Genomic DNA, 16300 nt, shown 5'->3' with positions numbered 1-16300 from the left:
AATATATACATTATGTTTTTAAGGACTTCCAAGGTGCCCAAGCCTATCATAAACCATTAAAATAACTTCTAAGATGATGTCATTGCAGCAATGTAGGCAAAAAAAAAGCCAGATTTCAAACTGAGGTCTCAAGCAGTAATAAGTTTGAGGACCAGATTTTTTTTAACCTCAATTTGTGCATGAATATTAGAAGATGGTAGGAACTCACATTCTTTGAAATAGTGTTACAGGATGATAGCAATAAGAGCTCTTGCTTAAGATTGTGAATGGCTTCCTGAAAATAATTGAATCACAAGTTCCAATAGGAATCAATGTAAAGTCAGAGTTAGGTTCCAACAATGTATCCTTTCAGCTACATTGCCACTGCTCAGAAACTCCACACGCATCAATCAGCAAGCCGCTCAATTACTTCTGCTTCTGGAAGCCAATGCCAGGCATGAGCTTCAGAGGTCTACACAGTGGCAAAATAATTCGAGGGAACATTGGTTTCAATGAACATTCAGATCATAAGATGATGGAGCGGAGGTAGGCCATTTAACCCTCTTAACTAAACTTAAGAGGGAAGTCAGACAGGCAAAAAGGGGACATGAGATAGCTTTGGCAAGTAGAGTTAATGAGAATCCAAAATCATTTTATGAATATATTTGACAAAAGGGTAACTAGGTAGAGAATAGGGCCCCTCAAAGATCAGCTGGGCAGCCTATGTGTGGAACCGCAGGAGATGGGGGAGATACTAAATGAATATTCTGCATCCGTGTTTACTGTAGAGAAGAGTATGGAAGATACAGAATGTGGGGATATAGATGGTGACATCTTGAAAAATGTTCATATTAAGAGGAGGAGGAGGTGCTGTTTGTTTAAAATGCATAAAAGTGGATAAATCCCCAGGACCTGACCAGGTGGACCCTTGAACACTGTGGGAAGCTAGGGAAGTGATTGCTGGGCCCCTTGCTGAGATACTTGTATCATGGATAGTCACAGGTGAAGTGCTGGAAAACTGGAGGTTGACTAACGTGGTGCCACTATTTAAGAAAGGTGGTAAGGAAAAGCCAGGGAACTATAGATTGATAAACCTGACATCGGTGGTGGGCAAGTTGTTGGAAGGAATCCTGAGGAACAGGGTTTACATGCATTTGAAAAGGCAAGGTCTGATTAGGAATAGTCAACATGGCTTTGCAGATGGGAAATGATGTCTCACAAACTTGATTGCGTTTTTTTAAGAAGTAGCAGGTCAGGCATCAACCGAGGTACAGGTGACTTGACATATCTGACATAAGCCCTTCACAGGAATGGGTAGTGAATTTAAATGATCAGTCCAGTTCTGGTTAATGGCAATCCCCCAGGGTATTGGTAGTTGGAAATTCAGTGATGGTGATGGCATTGAATGTTAGAAGATGATGGTCCAATTCTGTATTGTTAGAGGTGATCGTTGTCTGGTATGTGGATAATGCAAACGTTACTTGTCACTTCTAAGCACACGCCTGCATATTTTAAATATCTGAGTAATCACTGAGTAATCATTGGCAAATACCCCCACTTGTGACTTCATGATGGAGAGTTAGTCATTTATGAAGCAATTACAACTGCAACATTGAAAAGGCAACTGGATGGGTTTATGAATAGGAAGGATTTGGAGGGATATGGGCGGGGTGCTGGCAGATGGGACTAGATTGGGTTGGGATATCTGGTCAGCATGGACAAGTTGGAGCAAAGGGTCTGTTTCCCTGCTGTATATCTCTATGACTCTAACAAAGAGGATTGATGAGGGCAGACTAGTGAATGTGGTCTACGTGGACATCAGTAAGGCGTTCAACAAGGTTCTTCATGGTAGATTGGTTAGCACAGTTAGTTCTAATGGAATACAGGGAGAACTAGCTACTTGGATACAGAACTGGCTCGAAGGTAGAAAACAGAGGGTTGCTTTTCACACTAGAGGCCTGTGATTGGTGCAGGATCTACTGCTTTTTGTCATTGATATAAATGATATGGACATGAACCTAGGAGGTTTTGTTCGTAAGTTTGCAAATGACATCAAAATTGGAGGTGTAGTGGACAGTGACGAAGGTTACCTCAAACTACAACGGGATCTTGATCAGTGGGCTGAGGTGTGGCAGATGGAGTTTAATTTTGATAAATGTGAAGTGTTGCATTTTGGAAAGGCAAATCAGAGCAGGACTCATACACTTAATAGTAAGGTTCTGGTGAGTGTTGCTGAACAAAGAGACCTTGGAGTGCAGGTTCATAGTTCCTTGAAAGTGGATCACAAGTGGATAGGATAGTGAAGAAGGAATGGTATGCTTTCCTTTATTAAGCAGAGCATTGAGTTTGGAGTTGGGAGGTCATGTTGTAGCTGTACAGGACATTGTTTAGGCCACTTTTGGAATATTGTGTGCAATTCTGGTCTCCCTCCTATTGGAAGGATGTTGTGAAACTTGGAAAGGTTCAAAAAAGATTTACAAGGATGTTGCCAGGGTTGGAGGATTTGAGCTGCAGGGAGAGGCTGAATAGGCTGGAGCTGTTTTCCCTGGAGCATCAGAGGCTGAATGGTGACCGTATAGAGGTTTACAAAATCATGAGGGGGCATGGACAGGATAAATAGACAAGATCTTTTCCCTGGGGTGAGAGAGACCTGAACAGGAGAGCATAGGCTTAGGGTGAGTGGGGAAAAATTTAAAAGGGACCCAGAAACAACTTTTTCACGCAGAGGATGGTACACGTATGTAATGAGCTAACAGAGGAGGTGGTGGAGGCTCATACAATTAAAACATTTAAAAGGCATCTGGATGGATAGATAAATAAATAGGAAGGGTTTAGAGGGATATGGTCCAAGTGCTGGCAAATACGACTAAATTAAGCTGGGATATCTGGTTGGCATGGATGAGTTGGATTGAAGGGTCTGTTTCAGTGCTGTACATCTGTATGACTCTATGACTCTAAATCCACTATTCAATGAGATCATCCGTGGTTTGATAATCCTCAACTCCAGTTTCCTGCTTTTTGTACAAATAACCCTTGATTCTCTTATAGATTGAAAATCTGGCTATCTTGAATATACTTGACAACCTAGCCTCAATATCTATCTGCAGTAAAGAATTCCACAGGTTCTCAATCCTTTGAGAGAAGGGATTCTTTCTTCCTTCTGTCTTAAATGGATGACCCCTGATTCTGATATTATGCTCTCTGATACTAGGATCCCACAAAGGTAGACAACGTAGCTGCATCTACCCAATAAATTATCCTCAGAATCTTGTATGTTTCAATTAGGTAATATCTTATTCTTCTAAACTCCACTGAGTACAGACCCAAGATTAGAGTGGTGCTGGAAAAGCACAGCAGGTTAAGCAGCATCCAAGGATCAGGAAAAATCGACGTTTCGGGCAAAAGCCTTTCATCAGGGGCTTTTGCCCGAAATGTCGAATTTTTTTTTCCTGCTCCTTGGATGCTGCCTGACTTGCTGTGCTTTTCTAGTACCACTCTAATCTCGACTCTAATCTCCAGCATCTGCAATACCCACTTCTGCCTGAGTACAGACCCAACCTACTCAACCTCTCATAAGTCAATCCCTCCATACTGGGATCAGCCTAGTGAACCTTCTCTGGATTGTCTTTGATGTCAATATATTGTTCATTGATAAGGGACCCAAATCTTCACAATATTTCAGCTGTGGTTTTGACTAGTGCCTTGTATAGTTTTTGAAAAACTCTCTAGTTTTGCTTTATTGCCTGAAGACAAAGTTTGAATTGTGGATGTGCAGTACAGCATATTTATAGATTAAATAAATTGCAAAATAAAATGCATCACTAAAGGTACAGTTGTCATAGTCCAGCTTTCATTAGAAAGAGGTAACTGGTGATGGTTTAACCCGAAGGTTATCATGCCTCAAGACAAGGGGAGAGGTTGAGAAGAAATCCTTCATGGATGGTAACTTTAATTGAACCTATGCAGTTGGTAACACTCAACATCTTAAATCAGCAAACTGAGCTAACTGACCCCCAATGCATCACAAACAATAAAAGAAATACAATAATTCTATATTAATTATTTTAAAAAGCCAGAAGAAAGCAAAGAGTAATGGGAGGTAACATCAAGAGATGTTAAGCTGAAAATGCCAATGCAATTCAAGGATTCAGGCCATTAAAAGAAACATTCGAATGAAATGATACTAAGTGGTGAAACGTAAAGCATGGCACTGCAGCACTCACTACTGCATCGATGATAAGTTAGCCTAGATTTTGTGCTCAGGTATTCAAAGTGCAGTTTTCAGCCTTCTGACACAAGATACGTGTGTGCAAGATGGATATCAAATCAAGATCTCTTGGATCAGCTAACTTATTTGCGATAGTAGACATGGAATACCACACACTCGAGAGATCTTCTCTAAAATATGAGTGGTTAATTTATATCAACAAAATTATTTAACTAGGGTAACCGTAGAGTAGGTGAAGGGGTAAATGTAGGAGTATGGGTCTGGGTGGTATACGCTTCGGCAGGTCGGTGTGGACTTGTTGGGCCGAAGGGCCTGTTTCCACACTGTAAGTAATCTAATCTAATCTAACCAAATTTGTCAAAAGTCAAAACGCTGGACACATTGAAAGTCTTTAGAAGGTGGATTTACACGTTATGTGGAGTCAGGATAGAGTAGCTGGAGGTAAGCCATGTGAGGACATCTCCAGGAATATGTCCAGCCACAATTGGAAAAAAAAAGTTACAAGCCATAATCTTCCTCCACTACCAATTCCACTATTGCCAGCTGAGGTTACATGGATGAGTGAAGACTGGAAAATCAACTGCTATTAACCTCTACTGTAGGGGGATAGAGTGTTCTAACAATTACTTGCAATCTACATACAAGCTATCCCAGATTGAGATTTTCACAGTCAATTGACATTTTAATGGCTGGTGACAATTGACTGTGAAGGATTTATTCTTGAAGATATTCAGTAATTAGATTGTCAATAATTACTGGACCACTGGTGACAGTTGACATTTTTTCAATATAGCTCAGAGCTTCTTCAGGCTCCTTTCAAATTTCTTCTCTGGATAAATTGTATGGCAATCGTGTATGGATTTACAATTGCCATCTTTTATAAAGAAGGAATTTTGCACTGAGATTTAGAATATTTTTAGCTTCCATGTTATTCATTCACTTGGCTTTTCTGTAACAAAGAGGTTCATATTCTGCCTATATATTCCTGAAAAGTTGCATCTGCCACTTTCTGCTTTTTGAGATTGATGGAAAGTGTGGGATGGTAGCTTGTTGCATTCATTTTTTCGGCTGCAGTTGGAGTGGGAGGAGTGGCAACGAGGACTGGAGGGACAACGGGAAGGTAAGTTTTAAAAGATATAAAAGCTTTCCTTGGGAGTTCAGCATTCTTAATTTTTTCAGCGGAAGTTGGAATGGGAGGAGTGACAGGGAGGACCAGAGGCTCGATAGGAAGGTAAATTTTAAAAGATATAAACACTTACCTCATGTACAGGCGGAGCACGCACTGAGTAGGAACAGACGTGGAACTGCTTGATAAGTCAGGCTTTATATTTGAGTGTTGCTTTACTCGAAACATTTCTTGGATAGTGTCTCCCACTCGTCGTCCTCTCCTAATGGAAAGAAAGATTCTATGCACCGGACTGGTAAGATGACTAGTTTCTTTATTCATTTAGTTTCTCAGTAGGCTCATTGGAAATTTCCAGAGTAGTGGGAATAGAGATTAGGGCAGATGAATGTTCCTCTTGCAGAATGTGGGAGGTAAGGGTCACCAGTAATGTCCCTGCTAACTGCATCTGTGGGAAGTGTACACAACTCCAGCTCCTCAAACTGCATTAAGGAGCTGGAGCTCGAGAACATTGGATCATTTGGGAGGCGGAAGGGGTTATTGAGAAGAGTTACAGGGAGGTTATCACATCTCAGGTAAAAGAAGGTAGATGGGTTACCGTCAGGGGACGGAAAGAGTACCGGCAGGTAGTGCAGGGATCCCCTGTGGCCGCTCCCCTTAACAACAAGCATTCTGTTTTGGATACTGTTGGTGGGGGGGAAACTACTTACCAGGGATATGCAATGGGGCACAGGTCTCTGGCACAAAGTCTGTCCTTGTTGCTCAAAAGGGGAGAAGACAAGCAGAGCATTAGTCATTGGGGACTCCATTGTTAGGGGGAAAGATAGGAGGTTCTGTGGGAACGAGAGAGACTTATGGTTGGTGTGTTGTCTCCCAGGTGCCAGGATTCGTGATGTCTCTCATTGTGTTTTCAGGATCCTTGAGGGGAGGGGGAGCAACCCTAAATCATGGTCCACATAGGTACCAACGCCAAAGGTTGGAAGAGAGATGGGAACTTAAGGCAGAAATTCAGGGAGCTAGGGTGGAAGTTTAGAACAAACAGTGTTGTTGTCTCTGGTTTGTTGCCCGTATCACGTGCTAGTAAGGCGAGGAATAGGGAGAGAGAGGAGTTGAACATGTGACTACAGGGATGGTGCAGGAGGGAGGGTATTGGATTCCAAGATAATTGGGGCACTCTCTGGGGTAGGTGGGACCTCTACAAATAGGATGGTCTTCATTTAAACCAGAGGAGTACCAATTTCCTTGTTTTGGGTGGGGGGGGGGGGGGGGGGGGGAAGAGGCATTTGCTAATGTTCTTCAGCTGGGGGAATGGGAACCGAAATTGTAGTTCGAGTTTATGGGAGATTGAGAGTAGTGAAGTCAGAACTAAGATTTCAAGATCACAAGAAGACACTGGTAACAAGAAGTTGGTATGAAGTATGTCTACTTCAACGCCTGCAGCATCTGGAATAAGGTGGGTGAACTTGCAGCATGGGTTGGTACCTGGGATTTCAATGTTGTGGTCATTTCAGAGACATGGGCAGAGCAGGGACTGGAATGGGTATTGCAGGTGTTTCAGTAAGAACGGAGAAAATGATAAAAGAGGGGATGGTGTGGTACTGTTAGTCAAGGTCAGTATTATGGTTGCAGAAAGAATGTTTGAGGACTCGTATACCTAGGTATTATGGGCAGAGATTAGAAACAGGAAAGGTTACTCAGTTGGGAGTTTTCTACAGCCTCCAAATAGATCCAGATATGTAGAGGATGGGATAGCAAAGATGATCCTTGATAGGAGCTAGAATGACAGGGTAGCTGTTATGGGGGACTTTCTAAATATTGACTGGGGATACGACAGTTCAAGTACAGTTTTTGCCCAATGTGTGGAGGAGGGTTTCCTGACACGGTATGTAGACAAGCCAAGAAGGGACGTTGCCACATTGGATTTGGTGCTGGGTAATGAACCCGGCCAGGTGTTAGATTTGGAGGTAGGTGACAGTGACCACAATTCGGTTATGTTTACTTTAGTGATGGCAAGAGATAGGTATATACTGCAGGGCAAGAGTTATAGCTGGGGGAAAGGCAACTATGATGCAGTTAGGCAAGATTTAGTATGCATAGGATGGGGAAGGAAATTGCAAGGTAGGCACAGTTGAAATGTGGAGCTTATTCAAGGACCGACTACTGTGGGTCCCTTATAAGGAAGTTGTTGAGCGCAGAAGTTCAAGAAGAAGAAGAAGGCTTATGTTAGGATGAGATGTGATGGCTCAGTTAGGGCGCTTAAGAGTTACAAGTTAGCTAGGAAAGACCTAAAGAGAGAGCTAAGAAGAGTCAGGAGGGGACATGGGAAGTCGTTGGTAGATAAAATCAAGGAAAACCCTAAGGCTTTCTATATGTATATCAAGGATAAAAGAATGATTAGAGTAAGATTAAGGCCAATCAAGCAAAGTAGTGGAAAGTTGTGCGTGGAGTCAGAGGAGATAGGGGAAGTGCTAAACGAATACTTTTCATCAATATTCACAACAGAAAAAGACAATGTCGTCAAGGACAATACTGAGATACAGACTACTAGACTAAATGGGATTGAGGTGAATAAGGAGGAGGTGTTAGCAATTCTGGAAAGTGAAAAATGGGTGTTCCCTCGGGATTTATTTCAGGATTGTCTAGGAAGCCAGGGAGATTGCTGAGCCTTTGGCATTGATCTTTATGCCATCATTGTCTACAGGAATAGTGCCAGAAGACTGGAGGATAGCAAATGTTGTTCCCTTGTTCAAGGAGGAGAAGAGACAACCCTGGAAATTGTAGCCTTACTTTGGTTGTGGGTAAAATGGTGGAAAGGGTTTTTAAGAGATAGGATTTATAATCGTCAAAAAAGGAATAAGTTGTTTAGGGATAGTCAACATAGTTTTGTTAAGGGTAGTTTGTGCCTCACAAACCATATTGAGTTCTTCGAGAAGGTGACCAAACAGGTGGATGACAGTAAAGCAGTTGATGTGGTGTATATGGATTTCAATAAGGCATCTAATGAGGTTCCCCACATTTGGCTATTGCACAAAATACAGAGGTATTGGATCGAAGATGATTTAGCAGTTTGGATCAGAAATTGGCTAGCTGAAAGAAGCTGATTTGGGCGGCACAGTGACTCACTGGTTAACACTGCTGCCTCACAGCGCAAGGGACCTATGTTCGATTCCTGCCTCGGGCAACTGTCTGTGTGGGGTTTGCACATTTTCCTTGTGTCTGTGGGTTTCCTCCCACAACCCAAAGATGTGCAGGTCAGGTGAATTGGGTATGCTAAATTGCCCATAGTGTTGGCTGCATTAGTCAGGAGTAAATACTAGGGTAGGGGAATGGGTCGGCGGGGGGGGAGGGGGGGGGGTGAAGGGCCTGTTTTCGTACTGTAGGGAATCTAAGAGGGTGGTGGTTGATGGGAAATATTCACTCTGGAATTCATTTACTAGTGGAGTACCACAAGGATCTGTTTTGGGTCCACTGTTGTTTGTCATTTTTATAAACGACCTGGATGAGGGCATACAAGGATGTTTTAGTAAATTTGCGGATGTCACTTAAGGTCAGTAGAGTTGTGGATAGTGACGAAGGATGTTGTTGGTTACAGAGAGACACAGATAAGCTGCAGAGCTGGACTGAGAGGTGCCAAATGGATTTTATTGTGGAAAAGTATGAGGTGATTCACTTTGGAAGGAGTAACAGGAATGCGAGTACTGCACTATTTGTAAGATTTTTGGTAGTGTAGATGAGCAGAGAGATCTGTGTCCCAGTTAATACATCCTTGCAAGTTGTCACCCAGGTTGATAGGGTTGTTAATACGGTGTGTTAGCTTTTAATGGTAGAAGGTTTGAGTTTCGGAACCATGAGATCATGCTGCAGTTGTACAAAACTCAGGTGCGGTCAAATGTGGAGTACTGCGTACAGTTCTGCTCACCGCATTATAGGAAGGATGTGGAAACTTTGGAAATGGTTCAGAGGAGATTTACTAGGATGTTGCCTGGAATGGGGGGGGGGGGGGGGGTCTTATGAGGAAAAGCTGAGAGACTTAAGGCTGTTGTCGTTGGAGAGAAGAAGATTGAGAAGTGACTTAATTGAGACATATAAGATAATCAGAAAGTTAGATAGGTTGGACAGTGAGACCTTTTCCCTCGGTTGGCGATGGCTAGCACAAGGGGACAGAGGTTTAAATTGAGGGGTGATAGATATAGGACAGATATCAGAGGTAGTTTCTTTACTCAGAGTAGTAGGGGCATGGAATGCACTGCCTGCAAAAATAGTAGACTTGCCAACGTTAAGGGCATTTAAATGGTAATTGGATAGGCACATGGATGAGAATGAAATAGTTTAGGTTAAATGGTCTTCAGATTGATTCCACAGGTCAGCGCGACATTGAGGGCCGAAGGGCCTGTACTGCGCTATAATGTTCTATGCTCTATGCAAGTCTCCGCTTCATTGGCTGAGGCCTGCTTATTAACCAAGGTACTGCTGCGGGATTTTTTAACAAACACAATGCTGGAGAAACTCAGCTGATCTGGCAGTACCTGTGGGGAGAATTAACTTTTCAAGTTTGGTACGATTTCAGAATTTGTAACATTCCATCACAAATTCAACAGAAATCTGCCAAAGAAGTGTGAGAATGATTTTCTGCATGGGCTAAAAATGGAAGTAATGAAAGGCTCCGTGTGCAGTCAAAACAAATTTAACAAGCTATTAAGGTATTGCTCACGTTTGTCAACATATACATTTATTTGAATATTTAAAAAAAACCTCAAAAACATTTCCTTTAGCTTTTGTACAGATAACCGTGGGATGAATCTGTTAATTTCTATGCTACAGAATCACTAGCAGACCCCTGAAAAACAGCTAAAATGTTCAAACAATACAGACTCTGTTCATTCAGCAACTTGTTTCTGTCAAATATTGCACTATTTCCATAAAATAAGTGCAAGTGGTTCAAGTAAGCGTCGAGTTTCTGATAGAACAGAGACCAGAAGAATGACCAAACAATATAGCACAGAACTGTTGTTTGCAACTTCTCAATATTTAAAAACAGTCATTTCAAAAAAGAGTTTAAAGTTCGGATGCCACATGGTGTTGCTGAATAATAATGTTGTTTTATATAAAAAAAATTATAAACCAGAATCATGAGAACGGTGATTCACTTCTGACCAATGTCACATTTAAAATGAAATAACCTGTACACCCCATCCTTATTAAATATTTGATTACAAGTCTTTCTAGCCAGACCTTTAAGCATTCTTGCCGACTGCCAATCTCCTGCTCTCTCTGCACACCTTGTACATTATTTCTATCCCGATAATATTCCAATACCCTCTTGAAAGCCTCAAGTGAACCTGCCTTCACCACACTTCCCGGCAGTGCATTCCATGCCTGACTTACTTGCTGCATGAAAGTCTTTTCTCACCTCGTCTGTCCTTCTATTGTAAATCACTGTAAATCTGTGTCCTCTGATTTTTGGTTATCTTATGGAGGGGAGCAGTTTCTCCCTATCAATTCTATCCATCCCCCTCATAATTTTGAAAATCTCTTTTAGCCTTCTCTCCAATAAAAACAGTTCCATGTTCTTCAATCCTCAACTGACATTTCTCATTCTTGGAACCATTTTGTCAATTTATATTCTTCCAATAATGTGGCATCCAGAGTTGTAGATAATGCTCCAGCTGAGATCTATCAACTTATTATACAAGTTCAACATCATCTCCTTGCTCTTTTAATAAAGTTGAGGAACCTGACCTGCCATCTGCAATGATCTGTGCATGCACACACCCAGATCTCTATGCTCTTGCACCTCTTCAGAATTACACTCCCCCCATCCATTTATGTTATTGTTATGTTATCCTATGTTATTGTTCTTCCTACCAGAATTCATCACCTCACGTCTCTGCATTGAGCCACATCTGCCACCTGTTCATCCACTCCAGAAACTTGTCCATGTCCTTTTGAAGTTCTATACTCTCCCTCTTTCAGTTTACAATTCTTTCAAGTTTTGTGTCATCTGCAAACATTGAAATTGTCCCCTGCACACCAAGATCTAGATTATTACTAAATTAGAAAAAGCAAGTTTCCTAATACCTGTCCATGGGGAACTCCACGACAAACTATTGCAAAGTGAAAGATGGGTAAATGTACTCTGACTAATCTTGACCAGTTTGCAGTAACCCTTTTTTAACTCAGACATGTTATGCAGTGAGATAGACAAAGGAGACAAGAGACAGGGGAAGGTTCAACACTATGGAACACTTTATCAAGGAAAAACAATACATATCAGACTCTACTAGTGTATTTTAATTAAACCTTATAAATCTCTTCACAGGACTCTTCAGTAAACAGTCTTAAATCTCTTAATAAACAGTCTCAAGCTTCCGAGGTACTGGAAATGTAAACAACCGTTTTTTTTCCTGAAACAACGTAGCTGTTAGCACCGGGCCAGGCAGTTCTAAGCCTGTCTGATTTTGACAGGAAGTTGATGGTCCAATTATAGACCACATGAATACACTCTGTTCCAATACTGTTGTTTGCAAATTGCAGAATCCATCTAGGCTTAAACTTGGCTTACACGTTTAAAGTTTTAATGCATGCTTATGAAAAATGTTAATATTTGTATAACAATCCTGGAGGTCACCTGACTACAAAACCTTCCTCCAACCTAAAAAAAAGTCCATTGATTTTTTTTTTAAAGATTCCCTACAGTGTGGAAACAAGCCCTTCAGCCCAACCAGTCCACAGTGATCCTCTGAAGAGTAACCCACCGAAACCCATCTCCCTCTGACTAATGCACCTAACACTGTGGGCAATTTAGCATGGTCAATTCACCTGACCTGCACATCTTTAGACTGTGGGAGGAAACCCATGCAGACATGGGGAGAATGTGCAAACTCGACAAAGACAGTCGCCCGAAGCTGGAATTGAACTTGGGATCCTGGTGCTGTGAGGCAGCAGTGCTAACCACTGAGCCAATGTGCCATATGTGCATACTGTTTCCTATCACCGATCCAATTTTGTGTCCACATTGCTTTTGTCCCTTTTATTCCATGATCTATGGTGTTCCTCATGTCTACTGTGTGGGACTGAATCAAATACCTTCTGGAAGTCCACATACACCACATCAACAGTGTTAGCGTCATCGAGCCTTTGTTAGCTCTTCAGAAAACTCAAGCAAATTAGTTATCACAATTTCTGTTTTCAAAATCCTCACCGACACTTCCTAATCAATCCGTATTTTTCCACATGATGACTGATTTTATCTTGAATAATTATTTCTAGAAGTTACAATGCTGAAATTAAACTAGCTGCTCTGTACTTATTGGGCTTATCCGTACAACAAATGCAAGTAACAACTGATCCAATGACGTTGTCTTGACCTTGCGGCCTGATCCACAATTTTAATTCTCCATCCCTGACTCTGACAAGTTTTGCTGGTTCAAACAGGCCTAAAACAGTCAGCTCTTCAAAGTAAAGATCTGGGGTTTTAACAGTGAGGAGGAGGAGGTGGAAGCTAAAGGGATTTCTTCCACAACTGCATTTGCTATCTGGCAGTCATCTCTGTCAATCTGACACCCTTCGGCCAACTGCTTCTCCAGATCAATGCTTTCCCACCATTTTCCCTACACAGACCCCAATATGAGGTTTGAAAATAGTTGTAATGCCACACCTGTAACGATGAGGTAAAGGTTATGAGAATAAGAGCAGAAGAGGGCTGTTTCAACTGCAGAGTGTTTGCACATATCACCAACCATTTCATTGGATTTTTCAGGATAGCAATCAGGTCTCAGATCAATTAGGTAAGCTACACACATTACTTTAAAATGAGGATTTAAAGGGATTTAGCACCCATCACCGCTCTAGTGGAGCTGCATGCTGCTGTCATATTTTAAACTGCCCCTCATCTAGAACAAGGCTTCCTAAAAGGATGGGGTAATAGATTCAAGGGTTAAAGATGCTGGATCTCAGAACAGCTGAAAACCACATTTCAGCCATCTGGAGAAAGCTGGTAGGCATTAAAGAAAAAACTTGGACTGTATCAGCCAAAACTGGACATCTGATCTTTAACTAGTGATTTTGAATTGAACACCTTTCAGTATTTAGAGATAACCTCATGATTTTTACTGCACTGATTTAGAGATGAAATTCCAATAAAAGATAGAGACAGTCGACAGAGTTGTTTCTGTCATGGCTGAATCTTTTATTTTGTTTTTGCTTATGGACTGACTTGTGAAAAGGATTGTTTTGCAACAAAGGACAAGGCTATATTTTAAAAAGGAAATTACTGAAACCCACAGAGTTATATGATGATACAGACATGGCCAGCCAGACCAAATCAACCTAATTTATTACTGAATTCACAACATGCAAAATTAAAATATCCCATGACCCTCAAAATTGCTCAATTGTTCCTAACTGGATTTTATAAATAACTGATCTTGGACACCAAGTTTACAACTTAAACCAAAATGAACAATTACTAGTAATGCAACTTGAGCAAAATACAGATGAACTACAAGGCAATCTAATTAATATCAACAATCTAAGCCCAATCTTCTTTGATCACCAATCGCCACACACACCAAATGACAGATAGTTGAGATTTTTTTAATCACAATGTTTCTAGTTCAGTAATGGTGATAAAAACCTTCATGAAATCAAATGGACATGTAAGATTGTATCTTGACTGAATTCCGAAGTCACCGATTAATGCAAACAGCTTCCCAAGATCTTCAGAAATGTTTCCTTATTTCTTATAGACATCTTTTTCTCCAGAACTTTCAACAAATTGATAACGAGTGCACAAAACCAAACAACCCAGTCCTGCAGGATTGAAACCAGCATCATCTCCTGCCCAAGTACCCAGTTAAAACCAGTTCACACCAGGTTTCTCTTTCTTTTCTTTTCCAACATTCTTTATGGTTGATTGGTCGGTACCAGTCATCCTTTGATTGGCCACTTCAACAATCCACAAAACTACCAATCCTGGAGTACAATGACATCATGGTGCCAATTTGTCAATGATATTCGTGGAGCAGTAATTAATTTGCATAGCTTTCCAGGCCAGTTGCCAACTGCAAATATCTAGTCTTTTGTTCTCTATTTTAAACAAGCTGCTGTGCAAAGTTCAATTCTCAACTACACTACTCAGTTCCAAATCAAAAATTTGAAAAATAATGATGGTCTCAACAATATATTTACACAATTGCTTTGCCATCAGTTCCGGGTGGGGGGTGGAAGAAAGAGTGTAAAAGGAGACAGCATGCTACTCAGAGGTATGTACAAAGTAAGATAAGTTTAACAACAGGTTGCTATTGGTTCTTGGGTAGCTGTACAGATAGTAGATGTGAATGAAAGTGAGAAGCCCTTTGGCCTCTAGAAGGGGAATGGTGTCTATCTCCACTAAAACACCTGAAGCGAAAGACTGTCAGCTGTTTTCTTATTGGTTGCTGTAAACTGTTGCTTTTCACCAAAGTAGAGCATTTATAATTTGAGAACCAGTCACACTCTATCTCCTGTGAAGAGGAGAAAGAAGCCAAAGAAAAAACTAAAAGAATTGTATTAAGAGGACATCTTGGACAGTTAATCCAGCAAAGCCAGATGGGAAGAACTTGAGAATACGATGGGTGCAATTTGATGGGGTTCTACTATAGCCCTCCCAATAGCCATCAGGAGATAAAGGAGCAAGAATGAAAAGTAGATCAGAGAAAGATGTAAAAACAAGGCTGTTGTAATGGGTGATTTTAACTTTGCTGAAAATGTGTTGCTGGAAAAGCGCAGCAGGTCAGGCAGCATCCAAGGAACAGGAGATTCATCATTTCGGGCATAAGCCCTTCTTCAGGAACGAAACGTTGAATTTCCTGTTCCTTGGATGCTGTCTGACCTGCTGTGCGTTTCTAGCAACACATTTTCAGCTCTGATCTCCAGCATCTGCAGACCTCACTTTCTCCTCGGTGATTTTAACTTTCTCAACATTGACTGGATTCCCTTAGTACCACAGACCTAGATGGGTCAGAATTTGTTTGCTGCAGCCAGGAAGTTTTCTTGAAACAGTATGTAGATAGTCATCTAGGGAAGGGACTGTAATAAACCTTATACTGGGGAATGAGCCTGTCCAGGTCAGTGGGGGAGCATTCTGTGAACAGTGATCATATGCATTAAGTTGTAAGACAGTTATGGATAAGGATATGACTGGTTCTCGGGTGAAAATGCTAATTGGGGGTGGGGGTGGGGGGGGGGGGGGGGGAAGACGAATTACAATAATATTACTCAGGAACTGGAGAAATTAGATTGGGATGGCTGTTCAAGGAGAAATACACATCTGACTTGTGGGTGTCTTTTAAAGGTCAGTTGATTAGAGTTCAGTACCAGCATGTTTCAGAGAGGATGACAGGTAAGAATGGCAAGATTTTGGAACATTGCTTGACAAGATATTGAAGGTTTAGTAAAAAGGAAGCATATGTAAAGTTAAGGAAACTAAAATAAAACAAGGTCATTTAGGAATATAAAGGAAGCAGAAATTAAACAAAAAATTAAGAGGGTTGGAAGGACCACAAAATGTCCCTGACAAGTAAAAGAAAATCCCATTAGCATCCTCTTGCTATTAGGAATAAGAGGATAATGAAGAAAGTTTAGGTCTACTCAAGGACAAAGGAAGGTATTTATGCATGGTGCAGAGGAAGTAGCTAATACTCACTCTGTAATTAGTACTTAGTAGCAGAATTCACTATGGAGAAGAATGTGGATAATAGCAAGTTCAGGGAGGGGTATATTGATATTCTGAGGCATGTAGAGCATATTGAGGAGGCTGTGGTGTTTGGTATCTTGAAAAACAAGAAGGTTGATATATCCCTCCCTTAGGATACTGAAGGAAGCAAGAAAGGAGATTGCTTGCACCTTGACAGATATTTTTGTATCATCTTGAGGTCCCAGAAGACTGGAGAATAGCCAGTGTTTTCCTTTGTTTAAGGAATAATTCAGAA

General features: G+C 41.2%; 1 protein-coding gene across 4 annotated transcripts in view; it reads right to left on the bottom strand.

The window, feature by feature from the left end:
• Positions 1 to 5506: 5506 nt before the first annotated feature.
• stag2b (STAG2 cohesin complex component b) overlaps positions 5507 to 16300 on the bottom strand; it is a 194831-nt gene continuing 184037 nt past the window's right edge. For all 4 annotated transcript variants that reach the window (XM_060832506.1, XM_060832505.1, XM_060832507.1 and 1 more), the window contains one exon: positions 5507 to 5595. In XM_060832506.1, coding sequence (XP_060688489.1) covers positions 5524 to 5595 — 72 coding nt within the window. In that variant the 3' untranslated portion in view covers positions 5507 to 5523. The remainder of the gene's footprint in view (positions 5596 to 16300) is intronic.

This window comes from Hemiscyllium ocellatum, chromosome 11 (assembly GCF_020745735.1).
Source record: "Hemiscyllium ocellatum isolate sHemOce1 chromosome 11, sHemOce1.pat.X.cur, whole genome shotgun sequence".
Lineage (NCBI taxonomy): Eukaryota > Metazoa > Chordata > Chondrichthyes > Orectolobiformes > Hemiscylliidae > Hemiscyllium > Hemiscyllium ocellatum.
Note: the sequence above shows the minus strand (reverse complement) of the source record. Positions and strands in the feature narration are given on the sequence as shown.